Below are 22,556 nucleotides of genomic sequence, written 5' to 3' on the forward strand. Positions count from 1 at the left end.
GCGGAGTGCTTTCTACATGAGGCTTGCTCAGTGTGTGGTGTCTGGCACTCGCCATGCGGAGGGCGGAGAGGCCCCCGACGACGACCCAGAGTGAGAAGAAGAGGGCGTGCACGTGCACGTTATACGTGACCAGCAGCACGACGCAGTGGCCGAAGAGGCTGTAGCCCTGTGAACATAAATGGGTCGGGGGGAGGGGTGGTTGTGATGGCACGTCTGGAGGTGGTAATGTTTGTCGTGGAGGTAGCCATGAAGAATTTGTGGTTTGAATTTCATTGGATCTCTTGGCGATTGTAAAAGTGCTGCTTGTAATGACTGGAGGTGGTCGTGGTGATTGTGGGGGTGGTTGTGCAGGTGGTGGTGGGTTGTTGGAGAGGAGGTTGATAGCTGTGAAAAGTGTGGTGGGTGTCGTTTGGGTGGTGGTCATTATGATTGTATATTGGAGGTTGTATTATTGGAGGTGGTGGCTGTGAAGCAGATGGTGATTATAGGGATGGTTGTTTAGGTCATGGGGGGTGGTGGTGAGTGGTAGGCATAGTTGTGGTGGCTGGAGCTGTGGTGACTGACAGTGGTTATAGTGGATCTTCATTATGCCTGTGGTGAATATGTCAGTGGTTGTGGGGATGGTGGTGACTGTAAGTGGTTGCAGTGATGATCGTGGTACTATAGAGGCCATTACAATGAGCGCCAGGGTTTGACTCATGGAGATGCGTGTTCCGGTCACGTAGGCCAGAAGGTAGAGTAGCCCGGAGGCGCCAAGCCAGTACCCCAGGCATGTGGCCAGGGCCGTGCCCATCAGCGTGCCCTCCCTCTGCATACACACAAACACACGCATGGGGTCACACTTAGGCCTCGCTCACAACTCAGCTACTGGGAACATAAGGCCCAGACCAATTTAGCATTGAAGGTGGCCTGTGAGCGGTGCGAGTGGTGCGTGCCCTGGAGAGCCCCACAATTATGGTGCCCGAGGTCTTCATGCCCTGCAGCAGGATGGCCACCAGCGTGAAGACGAGCATCAGTGGCCCGTACAACTCCCTCTCCACTCCCTGCAACCACACACACGCACGGACCCTAAACGATCAGTCGATAACCGAGGTGCCCGTGCATCGTGCACACCTGTGGGGCGTAGTGCAGTGGTTAGCACACTGTGCTAGGAACCTAGCGACCCGAGTGCACGGGAAGGGGCTGCTGTGCGCGGGGTGTACACACCTGGGGCCGGTTCATCTGGCGCTTGGGAATGAGCGACTGGAAGAGGCGTTCGCGCACCTGCGCGGGATCCACGTCAAAGTATGGCCGCAGCAAGTCGATGTTGGCGTAGAAGGCGAAGGCCTTGGTTGCGCGCTCCGAGCTCGCGGACAACACCTGCAGGGCACAGCGACAGACACTGCTCAGGCCCCCAATGCCGACCCCAGTCTTAACCCGACTCCAGTCCTGACCAACACCTAAAGTTTTAAGTGGAACTTCGTTATAACGCAGATCCCGGTCCCAACTCGGAACTTTGTTATGATCCATATTTTACCAGATAAGGCCCACTGAGCTACATATTTTTTCAGTGGTGAACTGGCCACAAAAATAGCCCAATTAAGTGGCTTATGTGGAAATGTTTCGCAGCCAAATACTCTAAATGCATATTCTCAACGTGGAGAAAAAAAACTGGAGGCCCCGGAGAAAAGTCCACGTGACCACTGGGAGAGAGACGCACACTCCATATATACAGGCATCAGGGTGGGGATCGAACTCACGACCTGTGTACAAGGCGAGGGAGTTAACTTCTCGCCCAAGGGACATAACGACATTAGTTCAGAGGGGTGCAGCAATCGGTCAGATGGGGCCCAAATGTTTGATTTGCGGAAGCGAAACGCGATTGCTCGAATTTAATAAAAAGATAAAACGTGGAAGGTAAACTTAAGCATTTTCATAATTCGATTTAAATCGCGTTTTAAATATTTGTTCTTTTACACTGCTGTTGAAAACGTGGTGTTTGTCAAGGGGGTCCCAATTCGTAGCTTTTGCCACCAGGGGGGGCAAGCACCCCCTGCCCCCACGCTCGTTCGGCTCCTGCCTCTGGGCCCCGTGACAGGCTGTCGATGCCGGCTGTACCTGTCCGACCACCTGTTTCCCGAGCTCCCTGTGGAGCCCCGAGATGCCCAGGAACTCCTCGTCCTCCCCGCCGCCCCCGCGACGGTCCCGCGCGGGTCCCCCCGGCTCATCCACCTCCTCGAAGCTGGAGCCAGATGCGTTGTCAAGGTTCTCCATGTCGACAACGGCCGACGAGCCGGGCCGGGACCCCTCCTGAGGGTGGGGGTCAAACAAGGGGGGGGGGGTCACACGACTCAGAATTCTTGCAAGGACTCAGGGTCCCCTCTACCCCCCCCCAACCCATCCCCGAGTCGCATGAGACCCCTGGGCTCACGAGCGCGATTGCGCCACAGGTTTTGCCGAGATTGACCCGGTCGGTCCGGGCATTGGCGTCTGTTCGTGTGGCAGCTATTAAGTTTGAACCGGCATTAGCAGAGGTGGGACAAAGTCATTGTTATGCAAGTCCAAGTCGAGTCGCAAGTCATCAAATTCATGACTCGAGTCTGACTCGAGTCCAAGTCACATGACTCGAGTCCACATCTCATAGGTGGGACAAAGTCATTGTTATGCAAGTCCAAGTCGAGTCGCAAGTCATCAAATTCATGACTCGAGTCTGACTCGAGTCCAAGTCACATGACTCGAGTCCACATCTCATAGGTGGGACAAAGTCATTGTTATGCAAGTCCAAGTCGAGTCGCAAGTCATCAAATTCATGACTCGAGTCTGACTCGAGTCCAAGTCACATGACTCGAGTCCACACCTCTGGGCATTAGTGTGTCGAGCTTAATGACCGGATCGCCGCACGGTTTTGGACGGGGCGAGTCCTGAGAGATGGGTTTGGGCAAAACATTGCGACCCTCACCCCTACCCACCACTCTGCCACTACTCCTCACCCGAGCAGAGGGGGTCCCGTACGCGTCCCACGTCTTCTCCTGGCCCGTGCTGTCCGCCATGGGCGAGGGCGATCGCGCTGAGCGGAGGGGTCCGGGTGGGTGCCGCTGAGCTCCCTCTGGGGGGGTCCGGGTCCACGTGTCCAGGAACTCGCGACGTCAACACGGACGCGGAAGTCGTGACGTCACCGCGGTCAGCTGACGGCTCGCGTCACGTGACCGCTGGCAGCTCGTTGAGGACAACGGCGGCGGTCGGGGCAGCAGTGGAGAGAGCATCCCCCATGCGGACCGCGACGAGCAACGCGCAGAGGCGGGGGGCGCCCAGGTAGGCCGGGTCAGGGGCCACTGACTGGGCAGAAGAAGAAGGCGATCCACTCGGGGTCGCAGAGTCCCTTGATTCCTAAATTCGCTGTCGTCTCTTGCTAGCCCGTGTCCCCGTGTGTCTCCTTGTGTGTCTCCTTGTGTGTCTCCATGTGTGTCCCCGTGTGTCTCCATGTCTCTGCGTGCCCGTGTCCCCATGTGTGTCTCCATGTCTCTGCGTGCCTGTGTCCCCGTGTTTCCCCGTGTGACCCCATGTGTCACCACATGTCTCTTGAATGCCTCTCTCCGTGTCCCTGTGTCTAGGCCTCGGCAAGGTAAGGTAATTTACCCTTTTTACCGGGTAAAAGGGTAAAGGTAAAGGTGTCGACATGCCAAGGGGTAAGGTAAAGGGTAGGGTAAAGGTAGCTTGGAAGAATTACCCGGTAGGGTAAAGGTAGCGCGAAGTATTACCCGGTAAATACGGCACCTTGTTTACCGTTAAAAGCTCCGTGGCGCAGTCCGTGGCCTACATTTAATAAGTAATATTTTTTTAAAAATGTGAACACACTTGTATTAAATGTACGAGTCATGGCAGAACTCCACTACTCCAGGAAGTGGCCCCGAAGCTTTCCATAACGTAAGGGGACCGTGGCCAATTACAATTAGACCCAAGCCGAAACATAACATAAAGATTGTTTAAAAACATATTGTTTATTACAGAATATAGTGTTGTCATCAGACATAAGTATACCAAGTTTACAGTCGATACCACATTGGGAAGTGGGTTAAAATTGAGTTACAAGATTTGAGGATACAACAACGACAACAACGGACATAGTAAGTTCAAAGAAAGCGTGTAAAATTGGAATCATCGAGAGTATTCTATATGAATAACGCGCTCTACCTATAGCATTTACCGTTATACACCTTGTTCATGTGTAGTAGTACCCCAGTAATTACCCTGTAATCGGGTAATTTGTATGGGGTAAGGATAAAAGGTATGGTAAAGGTAGGCTCGTTCCTTTTTACCTTTTACCTTATCTGCTAAAGGGGAAAAGGTAGGGTAGAGTGATTGTATTGTGGTAAGGTAAAAGTTAAGGTAAAGGTAGGCTTGTTTTTTTTACATTTTTACTTTTATCTTACCTTGCCGAGGCCTAGCGGTGTCCTTAACCACGACCCCCTTGTCTCTCGTTTCGTCTCCGTGTCCATGGATCTGTACACATCGCCTTGCCCGCCTTGTTTCCGATATCCCGTGTGGCTCGTGGCCGACTCCCTTGGCTCACGAGTTTTGTGTTAACCTCAGCTCCCCGTGTGGCCCCGTGTCGCAGGCCCCTGGTCTGCCTCTCGCTGCTGGTGCTGCTGCTGCTGGAGGCGAGGCCAAGCCAGGGCTCCGTGCTGCTGGAGCCCGATCAGCCTCTCGGGTAACAAAGACAAAGTACCCCCCCCCCCCTTTATAGCCTTAACAGACTATTGGGGCAAGTGCTGTTAGCGAGCGCCTTTGAAGGCCGAGAAGGAGGGTGGGTGGCCAACACCACGCACAGAATACAAATTTGCGGCTGAGTCGACCTAAGGGTGAACCAGGACTGATTCAGGTAATCGTCACTGGTGTTGGTCGTGAGCGGGAATCAAACTTGGGTTTCCAGCTGCGTTGTGCGCTAACTGCTACACTACCCCACCCCCTATCGCCCCCATCACTTCCCCCCTCATCACCCCTCCATCACCCCCCCCCAATCTGCATCCGCCCCCATCACTCCCATCCGCCCCTATCCCTCCTACACCCTATCACCCCCATCACCCACCCCCTATTCCACCCCCTCCAATGCCCGCCATTCGCCACTAAGTGACGTCCCCACAGCGCCTGTGCCAGGCTAGGTGCACTTTGAAGCCACGTGAAGTGTCCAAGGCTCGCCGACAGGCGGGTTCGGGACAGACCCCAGGTGCCATGGGTTGGCTGAGATGACCGGTAGATGCACCACCTGCTGTAGCACCCCCTACTGTGCCAACTTGTTGCACTTTAGCCGCCTGTCACTCCGATCCCACCCCTCACCCACTATCCCCCCCCCTCACCCCCTATTCCCCCCTCACCTCCTATCCCTCCCCCTCACCCACTATCCCCCCCCTCACCTCCTATCACTCCCCCTCACCTCCTATCCCCCCCCTCACCTCCTATCCCCCCCTCACCTACCCCCCCCCTCACCCACTATCCCCCCCCCCCCTCACCTCCTATCACTCCCCCTCACCCACTATCCCCCTCACCTCCTATCCTATCGCCCCTAACCCCCCATCCCCCCCATCCCTCCCCTACCCCTATCCACCCCATCCCCCCCATACCCCTATCCCCTCCCGACCTTATCGCCCCATCCTCTTCCACCCCCTCTCCCCCAAACCACTCCTCCTCTTTACCCCCCCACCCTTCCCCCTCTCTGCCCTAACGCGAAGAGTCACAGCAGCGCCCAGTAGCAGTGACGGAGTGATTATTGTGCTGATGGTAGTGGTCGTGTGATGATCGTGACGGTGGTGGTGATGATAGTTCACATGATTGCAGTGATGGTTAAAATAATATCGATAGTTGAGAGTGGTGTCGTTTATGGTCTGATGATTATTGTGGTGACGATGGTGAGATTTGTGCTGGTCGTGATCATTGTGGTGGTGGTCACTGGCGGAGCCAGTAGGGGGGGTTTGGTGGCACATGCCCCCCCCAATGAATGATCAAAATCCCTAATTTCGATCGGATCATTGGAGTTTATTAGTAACTAGCTTTACTACCCGGCTTCGCCCGGGGCTTGGATTAACCACGCCCGGCCGCCTTTGTCTCCCCAGTGGCGATGTTCACACACCACACCAGTTACTCGTTTGAGGCTGAGTCGACCTAGGGGAGGCCCAGGACCAGTTAAAATAATTGTCACTGGTGGTGGCCGTGAGCGGGAATAGAATTCAGGTCGCCGGGTTCGTAGCGCAGCGCGCTAGCCGCTACACTACCGCTCCCCACACACACGCGCGCACGTCCACGTCCATAGGTACACATACACGCGCTTGCTGCAGATACACGCAACTTTCAGGGTGCGTACTGCAGTAAACGACTGAAATAATAAAGCAGCAATGCTGCGCGAAGAACGCCTTAGACCTGCAACACATTTGTATGGCACTTTACTCACGCCGCGGAGGGTAGGGGGGGGGCGTGACATGAGCAGGCACACTGTGTTACGCTTCCACATGCGCGGGTCACATGACAGATGTTTTTTCATAATTTTTGCAAGGTGTACAGTCTGGAAAGTACCCACATGGCAAATTTCAAATTTCTTGCATGTCGAGAAGTCCGCTAAACATTTTGAACAGACACACATAATCACAAATTTCCCTTTTATATATATAGAGATAAATCGGCATTTTGCAACCCCCACTGCCACTGTGTAGCATATTATTACATGCCAGGGACTCTATGAGATGATAGGACAATAGTCCATAATTGGCAATAAGTAGCGGCAAAGCAGTTATAAGTGACTCACAGAATTGTGCACAGTTGCGTATACAGTACACGACTTCCCTGAAGGCATTCACCTTAAGCGAGCGCGATGCCGATCACACGTTCGAATTCGACCCTTGATCAATGGCTGCGCCATCGCCGCACACGCGTCGAATAAAAAGCAAGGGACAAGACCTTACTTACTAACAACTCCTCTATCATTTTTCATTGCTGGAGGGGTTGCCCCCCCACCTGAAAATCCTGGCTCCGCCATTGGTGGTGGTGGTAGTCCGTGGCGTCTGTGTACACACACAGTGTCCATGCAGCGTGGCAGTCCCTTATGGTTTTGATGTTTGTGGTGGTGGTGGTGGTGGTGGTAGATGTGATGATGTTGGTGACCCGTGGTGTACGTGTGTGCACACACGCAGGGCCCCAGACGGGTGGCATCCCCTGGGCGATGTGGCCCCCGACTCGGAGGTGGAGTTGACCTTTGCACTGAAGCAGCAGAACGTGGAGGCTCTTCTCGCTGTGCTGGATCGCGTGTCTGACCCGGCCTCGGAGAACTATGGTGACAAAGATCCCCCGTATAGCCTTTAACACTGTTGGGGCAAGTGCTGGTAGCGAGCACCTATGAAGGCCGGCATGGCCAGTACCACGCCCGGCCGCCTTTGTTTCCATCGTGGCGATGTTTACATGCTGCACCGGGTACTGATTTGAGGCCGAGTCAACCTATGGGGGGCCCAGGATTGGTTCAAATGATCTGCACTTGTGTTGACCGTTAGTGTGAATCAAACTTGTGTCGCTGGATTTGTTGCGCAATGCGCTAACCGCTGCACAACTGCTCCCGCACACACACGTGCTCACTTGCTCATACACTCGCGTGCTCTCGCTCGCTTACACATTTGTTTACATACTCACATACACATACTCACAAATCGCACACTCGCTACCAAACTCTCTCTCGCCCCGCCAAACTCACCTGGGTGAGTGTCAGCCTCTGCTAAAGAGTTTCCGCAGACGCCACCTCTTTAGCAGATGTGGCCATGACGATGACTCCGCACCGTTAACCTGTGTGTGGCGCAGGCCGTCACCTGTCTTTGGACGAGGTGGGGGAGCTGGTACGTCCGAGCGAGGAGACGGAGCGCACCGTGAGGAGCTGGCTGGCGGTGCACGGGGTGACCCAGTGTAGCTCCGTGCTCACGCACGACTTCCTTCTGTGCTCCATGTCGGCTCGGTGAGCGACCCGCCCGGCACAGCTTCAGTTTAGCCACGATGGCCACCACCAAATCTACAACCACCTCCACTCTTCACAGCTACCACACCTCCGATTAGCACGGTTGGCTACGTACGGTGCAAAAAAAGTTCAACGTACATACTCACATACCACCTCCTCTACAACCTCCAGCACCCTCAGAACCACCTACAATCAACGTTTCATTGAAACCCGGTCTGTCTGGGCTTGCAGCGATCCAGAAAATATTTCCACCCCCAGCACACCCATCCTGTATTGGTTTGGTTTACTGGTTTATTAATGCCACAGGTAAAACCTATTTGGCAATGAATGTCCATTTTTCAATGGGAACCTGGTTACACAACTGAAACCTAGTTATCGCAAAAACATTAAAATCTAAGAACAACTGTACATTGTCAAGCTCCTAATGGAAATGTCGTGCATCAACCTGGTGCAACCAGTGCAAAAAATACAAAGTACTAAAAGTGCATAAATAAAAATGAAAGTTATACCTCTCTGTGGCTACTACCAATCACGTGCCACCTATTCCACCTGTGACCCTGCCCCCCTGGACATAATGTAGGCCGAGTTAGAAATTTAGGAAATGTAATGCAGCTACAAATAACCAATTAACCATGTCTTGTGTAATTTGGGTACAAATTGCCAGCACTTGGTGTGTAATTTAAATACCAACCACATATCGATGGGACCTTTTTGCCAGTATCAAAATTATAAAAAGTAGGAATACGCTTTACAATTTTTGGCAATTATTGCCAGAAAGGATAAAGCGTATTCTTATTTTCTACATATTACAATCGTAATGACATTACATATTTACATTGCTTTTAATGTAGATCCTGTCCATCTCTGCCGGCACGGTGCCATTTCTCTGCCTGGGCAGAGGCCAACAACGATTGTTGACTTGGCGAGGCCCAGCCAGGGTTGACCACGATCTTCCCGGCTCGCTCGCCTGTGGCGACGGGGCTGCGTGCCTGTGATGGGAGGTTTCCTCTCCGCGATGGCGTTGGAGGGGAGCGCTCCGTGTGGAGGTGATGATTAGCCGAGTGTTCGGCACCGCGTGTTGTGGCTGCTTGCAGGGTGGCGCACCGTGTGCTTCCGGGAACGCGCTTCCAGCGGTTTGAGCGCGACGACGGGCACACGGTGGTGCGCTCCCTCTCCGCCTACACGCTGCCCACGTCGCTCGCCGCTTGCCTCGATTTCGGTATGAGCCGCCGACGTCGCGATTCACCCACCCACAAAAACACGAGAGGCACTTTGCTGAAGTGAAACCCCACGCCAGTAACGTCTACCGCTTTACCGATACCATCTGACTTCCACATCCTTCACTGGAGTCACAACGCACATTTAGCTGCGTTCAGAGTTTGTTTCGCCAGTGATTTGGAGTTCGCTAAGCTTTGCTCAGAAAACGTGCTTTTCTAACCTCGTTTAACTGAGTTTCCCCTCAATGCCTGATTTAACATTTTATTGTTGTCAGCGACATACATCCCAGGTTAGATTGCCTATAATTACCTGCTTTGGAAACGGATTATTTTAGAACTCATCACATCAGCCGAGGTTTCGGCTTCCCTTCCCACCCCTCTCACTCTCTTTCCCAATTGAAACTCAAAGTTTTACTTTGCCCGCACGGCGGGGTTTAGTGTGAATATTTTATAGTTAAGAATCGGCTTGGTGATTTGTCGACCAATGCTTATTTCCTATGATTAGACTCGCCTCTGCCATAGGAATATGGAATTTACACCACCAGTTTAGGGCTGTAAACAGATGAGCACCACTTCCACGGTCAGTGAGTAGGACATCGCTTTGATCATTTATGGTTTCGATAGAACGCTTGTGGATAGACTCACGCTGACCGCATGGTAACAGCATCGTACGCGTTTGTGCGTGTGTGTGTTTGCGTGTGTGTGTGCGTGTGTGTGTGTGCGTGTGTGTGTGTGTGCGTGTGTGTGTTTGCGTGTGTGTGTGCGTGCATGTGTGTGCGTGTGTGTGTGCGTGTGTGTGTGTGCGTGTGTGTGTGCGTGTGTGTGTGCGTGTGTGTGTGCGTACATGTGTGTGCGTGTGTGTGTGCGTGTGTGTGTGCGTGTGTGTGTGCGTACATGTGTGTGCGTGTGTGTGTGCGTGTGTGTGTACATGTGTGCGTGCGTATGTGCGTGTGTGTGTGCGTGTGTGTGTGTGTGTGCGTGTGTGTGTGTGTGCGTGTGTGTGTGCGTGTATGTGTGCGTGTGTGCGTGCGTATGTGCGTGTGTGCGTGTGTGTGTGTGTGTGCGTGTGTGTGTGCGTGTGTGTGTGCGTGTGTGTGTGCGTGTGTGTGTGCGTGTGTGTGTGTGTGTGTGCGTGTGTGTGTGTGCGTGTGCGTGTGTGTGTGCGTGTGTGTGTGCGTGTGTGTGTGCGTGTGTGTGCGCGTGTGTGTGTGCGTGTGTGTGTGCGTGTGTGTGTGCGCGTGTGTGTGTGCGTGTGTGTGTGCGTGTGTGTGTGCGTGTGTGCGTGTGTGTGCGTGTGTGTGCGTGTGTGCGTGCGTGTGTGCGTGCGTGCGTGTGTGTGTGCGTGTGTGTGTGCGTGTGTGTGTGCGTGCGTATGTGCGTGCGTGTGTGTGTGCGTGTGTGTGTGCGTGTGTGTGCGTGTGTGTGTGCGCGTGTGTGTGCGTGTGTGTGTGTGCGTGTGTGTGCGTGCGTGTGTGTGCGTGTGTGCGTGTGTGCGTGTGTGTGCGTGCGTGTGTGCGTGCGTGTGTGCGTGCGTGTGTGTGTGCGTGTGTGTGTGCGTACATGTGTGTGCGTGTGCGTGTGTGTGCGTGTGTGCGTGCGCGCATCAGTTGGGGGGGTCCACCGTTTCCCGTCGTGGCACCCCCGCGGCGTGCGGATACCACCCCTGCACGGCGGGGCTGCCCCCAATGTGTCGCTCCACCTGGGCGTGGACCCCAGCGTCCTGCGGCAGCGCTACAACCTGAGCGCCGCCGACGTCGGCTCCCACCCCAACAACAGCCAGGCGGTGGCGCAGGTGCGAGCGGCGCGCACACACCACTCGGCTCACGGGCAGACACCACCGACTCCCCACCTGTGCGGAAAGGAATGCGGTCTCACGTACAACTGTTCCCCCACGCGAATCTCAAAACGTAAACCCAAACTCCGAATGATAGTCTTACCGTAAGTCCCAATCCCGAACCACTAAATCCTAGCTATAACCGCTAACCCTACATCCTAACTCCTCAACCATAACCCTGACTCCAATTCTAGACTCTAATCCTAAGGCCTCACCCCAAACATGAAACCCTATACATAAAGTCTAACTCTAACCCCTCATCCTAAACCATTAGCCTAATCTTAAACCATTATCTCTAACCCTAATCCCGAAACCTAACTTCTAACCCTAAACCTAACCCTGAACCTAACCCCTAAACCCTCTCTCTAACTTTATATCTTAACCCCAGACCATAAACAATAACCCTAACCATACATTCCAGACCCAATCTCGAACCCTAAACCATACCTCCTGACCCTAACATGTTAACTCCACACACAAAGTTGAGGAACCATGCATGAATATGAGATAAACTTAAACCAAACGAAGCTCTATGGTTGGACAAAAATGTGGTCTGTGATTGGTTTAAAATCTGCGGGGGGGGGGGGGGGGTGGCAGTGCTAGGGGCTCGGTTCTGCAGCGATGGAAGTTACCGCTTGGCTGACTGACAGTTGAGTTCGCGCAGCGGAGTGTGGTCCCCTGCAGCAGCCACACAACCTCTCATCCCACCCATCCCCTTCGGCGCAGTTCCTGGATCAGTACTTCCACGCGTCGGACCTGTCGGAGTTCATGGCTCTGTTTGGGAAGGGCTTCCCACACCAGAGCCGGGTGAGCCGGGTGGTGGGGCCCGACCAAGGCTTCCGCGCCGGCCTGGAGGCCAGCCTGGACATCGAGTACATCATGAGTCTGGGTGCCAACATCTCCACCTGGTTCTGGAGCACTCCAGGTACCCTAGCAGTCACAGTTGCGTTCTGTGCTTGCTTGTGCAATATGTTACGGTGTAGTGACGCGGTATAATGTGATGGTAGCATTTCCTATTCTCATACCTACTTTCAATAGTAGAGCATTTTGGGAGGTGGATGGGTGGCGCCGAGGTTTCGGCGCTGAGACCCTGGGTTTGAATCCAGGTAGCCGCTTGAGATTAAACCACATGCATGGTCTCAGCTTGGTCACCAATGACTGCATCACGTGAATGTATTACTCTCGTGTGGCAGGGTAGAGCTGCCCCTTGCTGTGTGAATCAGAGGTCACTTGAAGGGATCTCAGAACGAGCTCTGCAGTCTGTGCTTCTCCGGACAATTCCGTCGTGGGTTCTCCATCTTGTGTCGTTACGCCGAGAGCACGATCGGGATAAATATTTGGGGAAAAGACAAAATAAAAATAGAGGAGGGTATGGGGCTGAGCTGGTTAGTGAGCGAGCGGGGGCAGCGAGTGGAGAATGAGCCATCTCCGCAGGCCGGCGCGAGACGCAGGAGCCGTTCCTGCAGTGGCTGCTGGCGCTGAGCAACACGTCGTTCGTGCCGTGGGTGCACACGGTGAGCTACGGCGACGACGAGGACAGCCTGTCTCGCGCGTACATGACGCGCGTGTCCAACGAGCTCGCCAAGGCCGGCGCGCGTGGCATCTCCGTCCTCTTCGCGTCCGGTAAGCGTTGTAGGGAGGGGGTGGTCGGGGGCGGTTAGCATTCCCGCCGCCACCATGCGTGCATGTGACTCTGTGTGCGGTACACCGTGGGGCGGTAGTGTAGCGGTTAGCGCGCTGCACTACGAACCTGGTGACCCGGGTTCGATTCCCGCTCACGGCCAACACCAGTGACGAATATCTGAACCGGTCCTGGGCCTCCCCTAGGTCGGCTCAGCCTCAAATGAGTACCTGGTGCGATGTGTAAACATCGCCACTTTGGAGATAAAGGCGGTCGGGCGTGGTGCTGGCCACCCACCCCCTCGTGTACCGTTCCGGCCTTCATAGGTGCTCGCTAACAGCACTTGCCCCTACAGTCTGTTAAGGCTATACGGGGAATCTTTGTTATCTTTGGTACACCGTGTGAGTGACCCCATCTGTGTCTGTGTATGACCCCATCTGTATGTGACCCCATGTGTGGAAGCTACACACGAAGCTTTGTCTTCTCAGCCACAGCCATGCCCTCTCTTCTCTATGCTTGTGAAACGTGGACCCCTCTGATAGAACATCTGCGCCGGTTATACACTTTCAGGCTGGCATCCCTATGATCACTCCTGGGTTTAGCCGAGGCTGGATTGTGTGAGGAGCTCACAAATCCTTGAAAGATCTGGACACATTCCCATCAGTGAGCTCCTCGAGTAGACAAGGCTGCATTGGCTGGGTCATGTAGTCCACATGCCCAGCCACCGCATGCCCAAGCAGCTTCTGTTTGGCCGGATAGAGGGGGCTAAATAGACACGACATGGGCTGGAAAAGAGGTGGACTGATACGGTATGGGAGGATGTTGACCTGAGTTGACTTGCCAAAGACTGGCACGAGCGGTGTCAAGATCAGCCTCTATGGAGGAGGCTCATGAAGGACACTACTCGACAGCTGGAGGGCAGAGGAGCGCTGCTTGCAACAGTGAGCAGAGCACGGGACGGCTAAAATGCAGCAAGTTGACACAGGAGAGAGGGCACAGTTGGTGCATCTGCCAGTCATCTCAGTCAACCCATGGCACCTGGGTCTGTCTCGTGACATTCTGTCAGCTAGTCTTCGACACTTCACATGGCCTCAAAGTGCTCCTAGCCTGGCACAATTGCCATGGTGACGTCACCGCCACTTAGTGACGAATGGTGGTTAGCGCACTCCAAACCCGGTGACCTAAGTTCGATTCCTGATCCTGGCCAACATAGGTGACGAACAAAATATCTGAACCGATTCTCCGCCTCCCCTAGATCTACTGAGTCTTAAATGAGTACTGTACCTGCTCCGATATGTAAACATCAGTATTGGGGAGACAAAGGCAGCCGAGCGTGGTTTCGGCTACACCAATACTGGCCTTAAAAGGTGCTTGCTTAACAGCACTTGCCCCAACAGCCTGTAAAGGCTATATAGGAGGTCTTTGTCTGCGAGCCCACGTGTCCGTGACCCCGTGGGCATGCCGCTGCATTACAGGAGATTCAGGCGCCGGCTGCCGAGAGGTTTCCAAGGATGTGGACACCTTCCGGCCCAGCTTCCCAGCCTCCAGGTGCACCTCGCGCGCGATCGTCTATCCCCTGCGAGTCCAGTTTGCTTCAGAGAGGACGTTTGGGAATTATTGCGCCGAGAGTTTAAATCATTTGAAAACCGAATGATCCACACTTATGAACGCAAAGCCGATGGTACCGCTGTTTCGAGTGAAGTATCTTCAGCTCTGTTACCTATGCTCGTGTGATGTGTGTTTTGGGGGTTTTCCGGCACCCATGTGTGTGGATTTATTGCCAAAACCCTTTCAGCATATCCTTGAATTGGCAAGTTACAGCGCTGTAGAAGTTGTCATTATTATCATAACGACCTGCCGCACAGACATGGTCGATGGTGAGTGGTGATAAGTGGTGGATGTAGTGTGTTGTGCGGATGATGATGAGTGCGTGTGTGCGTTGTCCACGTGGCTCTACAGTCCGTACGTCACCACAGTGGGGGGCACCTCCTTTAAGGACCCCTTCAAGGTCACGGAGGAGGTCTCGGACTACATCAGCGGCGGTGGCTTCAGCAACGTCTTTGCACGGCCGCCCTACCAGGTGAGTCTATTCATTGCCTCCGTCCGACTCGCGTGGGGAGCGCAGTCGTGTGGCAATTAGCGCCCCGCGCTACGAACATTGCCACCCGAGTTCAATTCGCGCTCACAGCCAACACCGGTGACGATTATCTGAACCGGTTCTGCGCCTCCCCTAGGTCGACTCAGCCTCAAATGAGTACCTGATGCAATCTGTAAACATCGCCACGGGGGAGACAAAGGCGGCCGGGCGTGGTGCTGGCCACCCACCCCCTCGCGTGCCGTGCCGGCTTTCATAGGTGCTCGCTAACAGCACTTGCTTCAACAGTCTGTGAAGGCTACACGGGGGATCTTTGCCTCTCCGTGTGCGCATGGCAGGAGGTCGCCGTGAAGCGCTACCTGGCGAACACGAAGCCCCTGCCGCCGGCGTCCTACTACAACACGAGTGGGCGCGCCTACCCGGACGTGGCGGCACTCTCCAGCAACTACTGGGTGGTCGCCAACCTGGTGCCCATCCCCTGGGTGTCCGGCACGTCGGTGAGATGCTGCGGGGACACGATCGGGAGGCGGGGGGCTGCGGGGGTTCTGTGACTGCGGGAACCACACTCACCGCTGGACGATGATGATGCTCAATTTATTTTTCTTTCTCATTTTATTTTGGTAGTAAATGAGACTCTCTTAGTCTCTAAACTCTTAGTCTCTAAACTTTACTACACTTACTCTTTGGTTCTTTTGGTGAAGTCACGTAGAAAGAAAATAAATTAAATAGAATGAGACGTTTCGATTGCAACACAAGAAGTCGCCATCAGGAAGAACTACATTTGAGAGAGAGACAAAACACAGACACGGAGACACACAGACAGACACACAAGCAGAGAGAGACAACACAGAGACACATAGAGAGAGACACAACATAGACACACAGAGACCCAATGCCTCTGTGTCGTGGCCTTAAATAGAGAGTGAGGGGTTGGGGGGCAGAGAGAGAGGTGGTCTGCTGGAGCAGAGAAATTAGCATGTCAATGAGAGAGCTGTGTGTAAATCCACCCCGTGGCGGCAGGGGGAGAGAAAGACCCAGCAAGTCCGGTATTGAGAGAACAAACTTAGCAATTTTTTGTAAATGTAATGCAACGCAACGCAGAGAGTCGGGTAACACACAGTTAACGCATAGCCTGGTTGATTACGTTCTCCAAAGATTGCTAAATCAGAGCTGTGTGGGAAAATGTGGTCGTGCGGGTTGAAGATGGGGATTACAGATCTCGGAGCATAGCAAGTCCAGCAGTGGATTTTGCTATCCTGTTCTACTGCCCTTCTGCCCACCGCTATCCCTGCAAGTCTGTTGCCGATAACAATATGACGAGTAGAGTGTGTGGTCACCTGTCCGAGCACTATCCAGGCACTACCCTGGGTGTGTGCCAGATGATTTGGTCAAAGGCACTCTTGGTACCCTCTCTGGCCTCTAGCATTCGACCCAGAATCCCCTGCTGTAAGAAACCCCCTCCACTGGCTCTATGGATGAGCACGCTTCCTCGCCCCAGTTGTTCAGCGTTCTTGCCCGCTGTCTGCGCCTGCAGGCCTCGACGCCCGTGTTTGGCGGGATCGTGGCGCTGGTAAACGACCACCGCCTCCAACATGGCCTCCCAGCGCTCGGCTTCCTCAACCCCCTCCTGTATGCACTGGGCAACGGCCGGGGGCCGAACACCGCCATTTACGACGTGAGTGCCACTCATCCCTTCGCCCTCCTGCCCTGCCCCCCTCCCGCCAGGGCCCCCCACGCGTTCGCTCAGCCGGTCTCCCTTTGTGTTTTCCCGTTGTACCGCGCGTCGTTCGCTATGACGTCCGACGATTCGCTTTGGTTTCCAAAGCAGTGCCCAGAACGTGGGGCCAAAGGTTGGACATCAGCCGAATTACATGCTGGGCAAAGGCAAAGACCTCCCCGTATAGCCTTAACAGACTGTTATATGAAGGCCGGCACTGCACACGAAGGGGGTGATTGGCCAACACCACGCCCGGCTGCGTTTGTCGCCCCAGTGGTGATGTTTACACACCACACCAAGTACTCATTTGAGGCTGAGTGTCGACCTAGGGAAGGGCCATGACATGTTCAGATAATCGTCACTGGTGTTGGCCGTGAGCAGGAATCGAACTCGGTTGCTGGGTTTGTAGCGCAGCGCGCTAAGCTGGTCACAACCCAAACAACACGCATCTGCAGAGAGCCACACGGCAGCGAACCGCATGGCAGCACGACCCCGAACGCCTCTGCATTCGTTCGTTTGAGCCACACCGCCGATACGTGAGCGCGTTGCTTGTGGTGCGATCTTGCCTGTGCAGGTAATGTCTGGGTGCCACCTGGGCTGCCTGGACGAGCAGAGCCAGCTGGTGGGCTTCTGTGCCACGCCAGGGTGGGACCCGGTCACGGGCTGGGGGACCCCCAACTACCCGGCACTGCTCAAAGCGCTGCTCAGAGGGACCGCCCGGCAGTGACGCACGCGGACGTGCGGGGGCGGCTTCACGACCTTAACGCCTACACGGCTCGCACTCGCCATCGCGCTACAGGCTTACCACAGTCCCACGTGCTCACACACTCCCACGCTCTCACTGGGCTATCACTGACGGACTCGCACGCTCGCCACAATCGCACCGAGGTACTCCCACACTTCGCCATGATCACACTGTTATACACTCACACAATCCCAATGTCACGGTCTTACAAAACCATACACACAGACTCGCACTGCACACACGCACAAAATACTTTCAAACACTACCTTGCAAACTGCCTCCTAGCCACTGTGTCATGTTATTAAGCAGTCTTTGGAACTGCAGAATGTTTGCCTGATGCCGCTGCTGGCCCCTGTATTCACGTGCATGCCACCGTGGGTGTGATTTCCCCATGAAGCCGGTCAGGGCTCCCCACGAATCCTGAAACGCTGCACATTGAGTCCCGGGTCACCACATCCATGTTGAAAAGCCACAGCAAACCTGCCGACCTAACCCATTTCAGCGTGAGGCTACCGATCTTTAAACCAATTTACTGCGGACTGGTTATCGAAGCAAATCGTACTGCTTTGTACATTTTTCTTAAATTACATTTATCTTTGAAATCAAGATTCGGCAAAAGGGTTTAGCGATTGTAGCGTTGTGGTAGGGCACGGTGCGTGCCAGCTGCTGTTAGATCGGCGGCACTGCCACAGGTGACACCTACACCAAGCCCCAACAATCGCTCAGTCAGCCACGAGGTCAAGCGGTCGGAAACCAAAACAATAAGAGCCATTTTTTTCGAATTTGGAAAAAAAAACACCCTCAATATTCTAGATTTGAAGTTTTCGTGACTGCAAGGATCCATACTCTGGTTCTTTCGGTAAAGTCACGTAGGTGCAAATGAAAAATAAAAATAACTAAATTAAATCACGACGTTTCGGAGGCAACACAAGCGTCCGTCATCAGGTGGGACAACCACAGCAACAACAAAACCCAGAATTACTGTCGTGGGCAGTCATTCAGTTATTTTTTTGCTGTGGTTGTCCCACCTGAAGACGGAAGCTTGTGTTGCCTCCGAAACGTCGTGATTTAATTTTTATTATTTTATTTTTACCTACCCTCAATATATCAAGAACACGTGATTATGAGACGATCCTTAATAAAGAACGTCAGGAAACAATCCTTAAAAACCCCGCATGCGGCTCCAGAGCCACAGGTTGCCGAGTGTCGTGGCCTCGCTCGATGAAGACTGCAGTTTGAACTGGGCGCGTCTGGCCTCGTTCATTATTGACATCCAAACACATTTCCAATTCTCCGGCTGTCCAAGGCTTGACCTGGACATGCTGTGAATTTGCATGCCTTCGTAAACCCTGGTGGGGATGAACGATCTCAGCTGGTGAAGGTCTGAAGGGACAGTGGCCAGGGTCGCACTACCGTGGACCTGCTCGGGGCGCATTCGATGATGAGGAACTGCTTCTTGTCCACTGGCTTTTGCAGACACACTCGTTTCTTCTCCTGCCTCGGGTAACGTTGGTTTGCGCCGATGTAGATGTTCATACTTGACGGGATTTAACGGAGGTGTGACCTCTGGGGTGGTGGTGCGATTCGAGACTTACGCAATAAAAGCTAATTTGTTGGGTTAAAGATTTTACATTTTGTTCACCTGGGAAAATCCTTCCAACTCTTGCAGGAGGTCCCTTCCAAGTTTGCACACGAGGGGGCGACAATTGCTGTTTTCCCCTTTCTCGGGCTTTGCGAGTACAGTCAGGAACTAATTGTTCAAATTTAGATCCATGCTTTTTATAACGTCAAGCGACCAGCAACAAACAGCACCATCAGGGTTGTAATAAGGAGTTAACTCATTACACATTTTGCACACATAGGTAAAGCTTACAGAGGCTGTTGGGGCAAATGTTCGACAGCACCTATTAAATTATAATCATGTTTTTATTTTACCAGATAATGCCGAGTAAAAAAGCTTTTTTAGCAGCGACCTTGCCACAAATGATAGCCCAACAAAGTCGCTTGTCACGTGGAACTGGATAGCAGGCAAATACTCTGAACACACCTTGATTAAACACATTCCTGCGGAGGGAGCTGGTAGGAACGTTGGGTTGCTCGGTCAGTGGCCAGGGTCAACGGCGGCGTGGTGTATTCCGCAAATATGCCCGACTGTGAGGGCGGGCACAAGCCGGCGTGAGTAGGTTAAACGTTGAGTTGTATAAGGGCACCACGGGGTGACCAGCCCCTCCCCACCCAGCCCCACCCCCCATCCAGCCCCTCCCCACCCAGCCCCTCCCTGCACGACGGACGGACGGACACAATAATCCCATATGGGCTGGTGTAACCAGGAGGTTCCTACCAGTATTATAAATGTGGAGAGAAAACCAGAGGATCCGGCGAAAAATCCACGTGACCACGGGGAGAGGCACGCAAACTCCAAATATACAGCGGGCGTCAAGATCACATACCTGTGAACCCAAACGGTTTATCCGTATTCTTGTGCAGGGAAATTGAGTTTTGAGGTCCTTAGGGGCCGTCGATAAATGACGTCACGCACCTAGGGGGTGGGGGGGGGGGTCAGACGTTTGTGACGATGCGTGATATAGACAACACGTTCTACTTAATTAAATATACTTTTTAATAAATGTTTTCTACATCAGAGTGCAGCGCCACATTTAATACGCACTACAATGACAATAGTTTAAAGCGATTTAAAGCATGTTTATTTTCAAAATGGAAAAATGGTTTTGGTGGAGGGGGGTGCAGAGCTTTGTGACGTCATATTTGAGGGGGGGTCTGACTTTTTGTGACGCCGTGTGACGAGGGGGGGGGGGTCAAAAATCGTCCAAAATCGCGTGACGTCATTTATGGACGGCCCCATACGGCGTATAGCCGTTTCAATAGGGCAATTATACAGGTAGGAACAACAGGTTCCACACTGCCCACCAGGGATTATTTGTCTGTCGTGCATATTTGTCTGTCGTGCACGAATGCGCTGTCCAACCAAGTTCCTACCTGCCCACTCCGAAGGAACGTGTTTTTTTGTCAATTTGTGATGGGATTTTGTAAGATGAACGTTGAGATTTGTAAGGGCACGGGGTGACCAATAAGGTCCGAATTGTTCTGTAATATGGGAGGCACCGATAAGGGGTTGGCAGATATGGGATCGGGACCTCCTGCGTACCAGGCGAGATAATATAACATCTCATAGCCACCGTGGCCGCCGGCGCGACAGTGCTGATGTTTGCGAATGGCACCAGGTACACGCACAACAACGACGACGACGACGACTCATCGCACGGCCACGCCACGACCCACCAGGAGACGGCGAAGTGACCTGCGGAGCGGTGGCTGTGGCCGGGACGACGCCGGGAGGAGACCAGAGACTCATCGACGGGGGTGCAGGAAACGGCGAGCGAAGGTCACGGGAAGATTTGACCCCGCTAGTGGCGACGTAAGAGTGGCAAGGAGGCGACTGTAATCACGACGTTTCGGAGGCAACACAAGATTCCGTCTGTGTTGCCTCCGAAACGTCGTGATTTAATTTAATTAGTTTTCTTTTTTCACCTACGTGACTTGACCGAAAAAACCAAAGAGTATGGATCCTTGCAGTCACGATAACTTCGAATCTAAAGGAGGCTCCTGTGATACGGTGTGGGGGGTTTGCTCCCCCCACGCAAAATCAATGAATTGTCGCGATTCTTGATCAAGAGTCGCAAGAGGACTCTGCTGTTTTTCAGGATTTTTTTCTGTTGCCTGTAGTCACTTGAAGATGTTTCTTGTTCATGTTTTTGTTTTGTTGCGGTTGCACCCGAGTCAAGAGCCACATGGCTCACAGGGTTATACCTAATCAATGAAACTGAAAACTGAAACTGAAGAGCCGATTTTCTTGGGTTAAAGGCGACTGAATATAGCGGCCCCCAGTGGCTGGAGAGGCTCACACGACGCCACGGGCACATTGTACATCACTGGTCGTTATTCCGCTGCTGGATGAGGCTCTTCTGCACACGCTGCGCGGCTGCTGGCCATACTTCAGCACGCTCGTGAGAGCGGGCTGTAGGCGGGATACATTAGTGCTGTACAAGACGATGGATTGCACTGCCTCCTGCTGCCCAAATCGATGACACGTTAGGCAGTTCGGACTCTCAAGGTGTTTCATATCTGGGGCTTCATTCCAGCCGGAGCTGTCTGGGGCTGAGCTACGGAAAATATCAAATTGGTCACTGAGCCCTGTGCATAAACCCTTACTCTCAGCGATACGCAGGGGAGACTCTTGAGAGGCAGGAAGGAGACACAGGGAGACAGGTAGATACAGGGAGACAGAGAGACACAGGGAGACAGAGAGACACAGGGAGACAGAGAGACACAGGGAGACAGAGAGACACAGAGATACACAGGGAGACAGAGAGACACAGGGAGACAGAGAGACACAGGGAGACAGAGAGACGCAGGAAGACAGAGAGACACAGGGAGAGAGAGAGACACAGGGAGACAGAGAGACACAGGGAGACAGAGAGACACAGGGAGACAGAGAGACACAGGGAGACAGAGAGACACAGGGAGACAGAGAGACACAGGGAGACAGAGAGACACAGAGATACACAGGGAGACAGAGAGACACAGGGAGACAGAGTGACACAGGGAGACAGAGAGACGCAGGGAGACAGAGAGACACAGAGATACACAGGGAGACAGAGAGACACAGGTAGACAGAGAGACGCAGGGAGACAGAGAGACACAGAGATACACAGGGAGACAGAGAGACACAGGGAGACAGAGAGACGCAGGGAGACAGAGAGACACAGGGAGACAGAGAGACGCAGGGAGACACAGGGAGACAGAGAGACACAGGGAGACAGAGAGACGCAGGGAGACAGAGAGACACAGGGAGACAGAGAGACAGGGAGACAGAGAGACGCAGGGAGACAGAGAGACGCAGGGAGACAGAGAGACAGGGAGACAGAGAGACAGGGAGACAGAGAGACACAGGGAGACAGAGAGACGCAGGGAGACAGAGAGACAGGAAGACAGAGAGACACAGGGAGACAGAGAGACGCAGGGAGACAGAGAGACACAGGGAGACAGAGAGACACAGGGAGACAGAGACACAGGGAGACAGAGAGACACAGGGATACAGAGAGACACAGGGAGACAGAGAGACACAGGGAGACAGAGACACAGGGAGACAGAGAGACACAGGGAGACAGAGAGACGCAGGGAGACAGAGAGACGCAGGGAGACAGAGAGACGCAGGGAGACAGAGAGACACAGGAAGACAGAGAGACGCAGGGAGACAGAGAGACGCAGGGAGACAGAGAGACACAGGGAGACAGAGAGACGCAGGGAGACAGAGAGACACAGGGAGACAGAGAGACAGGAAGA

General features: G+C 53.6%; 2 protein-coding genes across 2 annotated transcripts in view; one reads left to right on the forward strand and one right to left on the reverse strand.

Annotated features, from left to right (window-relative positions):
• LOC144729808 (protein YIPF3-like) overlaps positions 1 to 3,176 on the reverse strand; it is a 5,771-nt gene extending 2,595 nt beyond the window's left edge. The window contains exons 1-6 of the mRNA XM_078610316.1: positions 2,970 to 3,176; positions 2,098 to 2,289; positions 1,207 to 1,359; positions 951 to 1,043; positions 677 to 808; positions 53 to 166 (exon numbers count right to left, since the gene is read on the reverse strand). Of these exons, the coding sequence (XP_078466442.1) occupies positions 53 to 166; positions 677 to 808; positions 951 to 1,043; positions 1,207 to 1,359; positions 2,098 to 2,289; positions 2,970 to 3,029 (744 nt within the window). The 5' untranslated portion in view covers positions 3,030 to 3,176. The remainder of the gene's footprint in view (positions 1 to 52; positions 167 to 676; positions 809 to 950; positions 1,044 to 1,206; positions 1,360 to 2,097; positions 2,290 to 2,969) is intronic.
• TPP1 (tripeptidyl peptidase 1) lies at positions 3,138 to 18,815 on the forward strand. Its single transcript, XM_078610315.1, has 13 exons — positions 3,138 to 3,291; positions 4,595 to 4,687; positions 7,158 to 7,297; positions 7,813 to 7,963; positions 9,058 to 9,182; positions 10,788 to 10,972; positions 11,741 to 11,939; positions 12,449 to 12,637; positions 14,111 to 14,183; positions 14,595 to 14,715; positions 15,069 to 15,227; positions 16,265 to 16,405; positions 17,022 to 18,815. Exons 1-13 carry the CDS (start codon positions 3,248 to 3,250, stop codon positions 17,172 to 17,174), a joined length of 1,773 nt encoding a protein of 590 aa, XP_078466441.1. The 5' UTR covers positions 3,138 to 3,247; the 3' UTR covers positions 17,175 to 18,815.
• The last annotated feature ends 3,741 nt before the right edge of the window (positions 18,816 to 22,556 follow it).

Source organism: Lampetra planeri, chromosome 33, assembly GCF_965212315.1.
Source record: "Lampetra planeri chromosome 33, kcLamPlan1.2.h2, whole genome shotgun sequence".
In the NCBI taxonomy this organism is placed as follows: domain Eukaryota; kingdom Metazoa; phylum Chordata; class Hyperoartia; order Petromyzontiformes; family Petromyzontidae; genus Lampetra; species Lampetra planeri.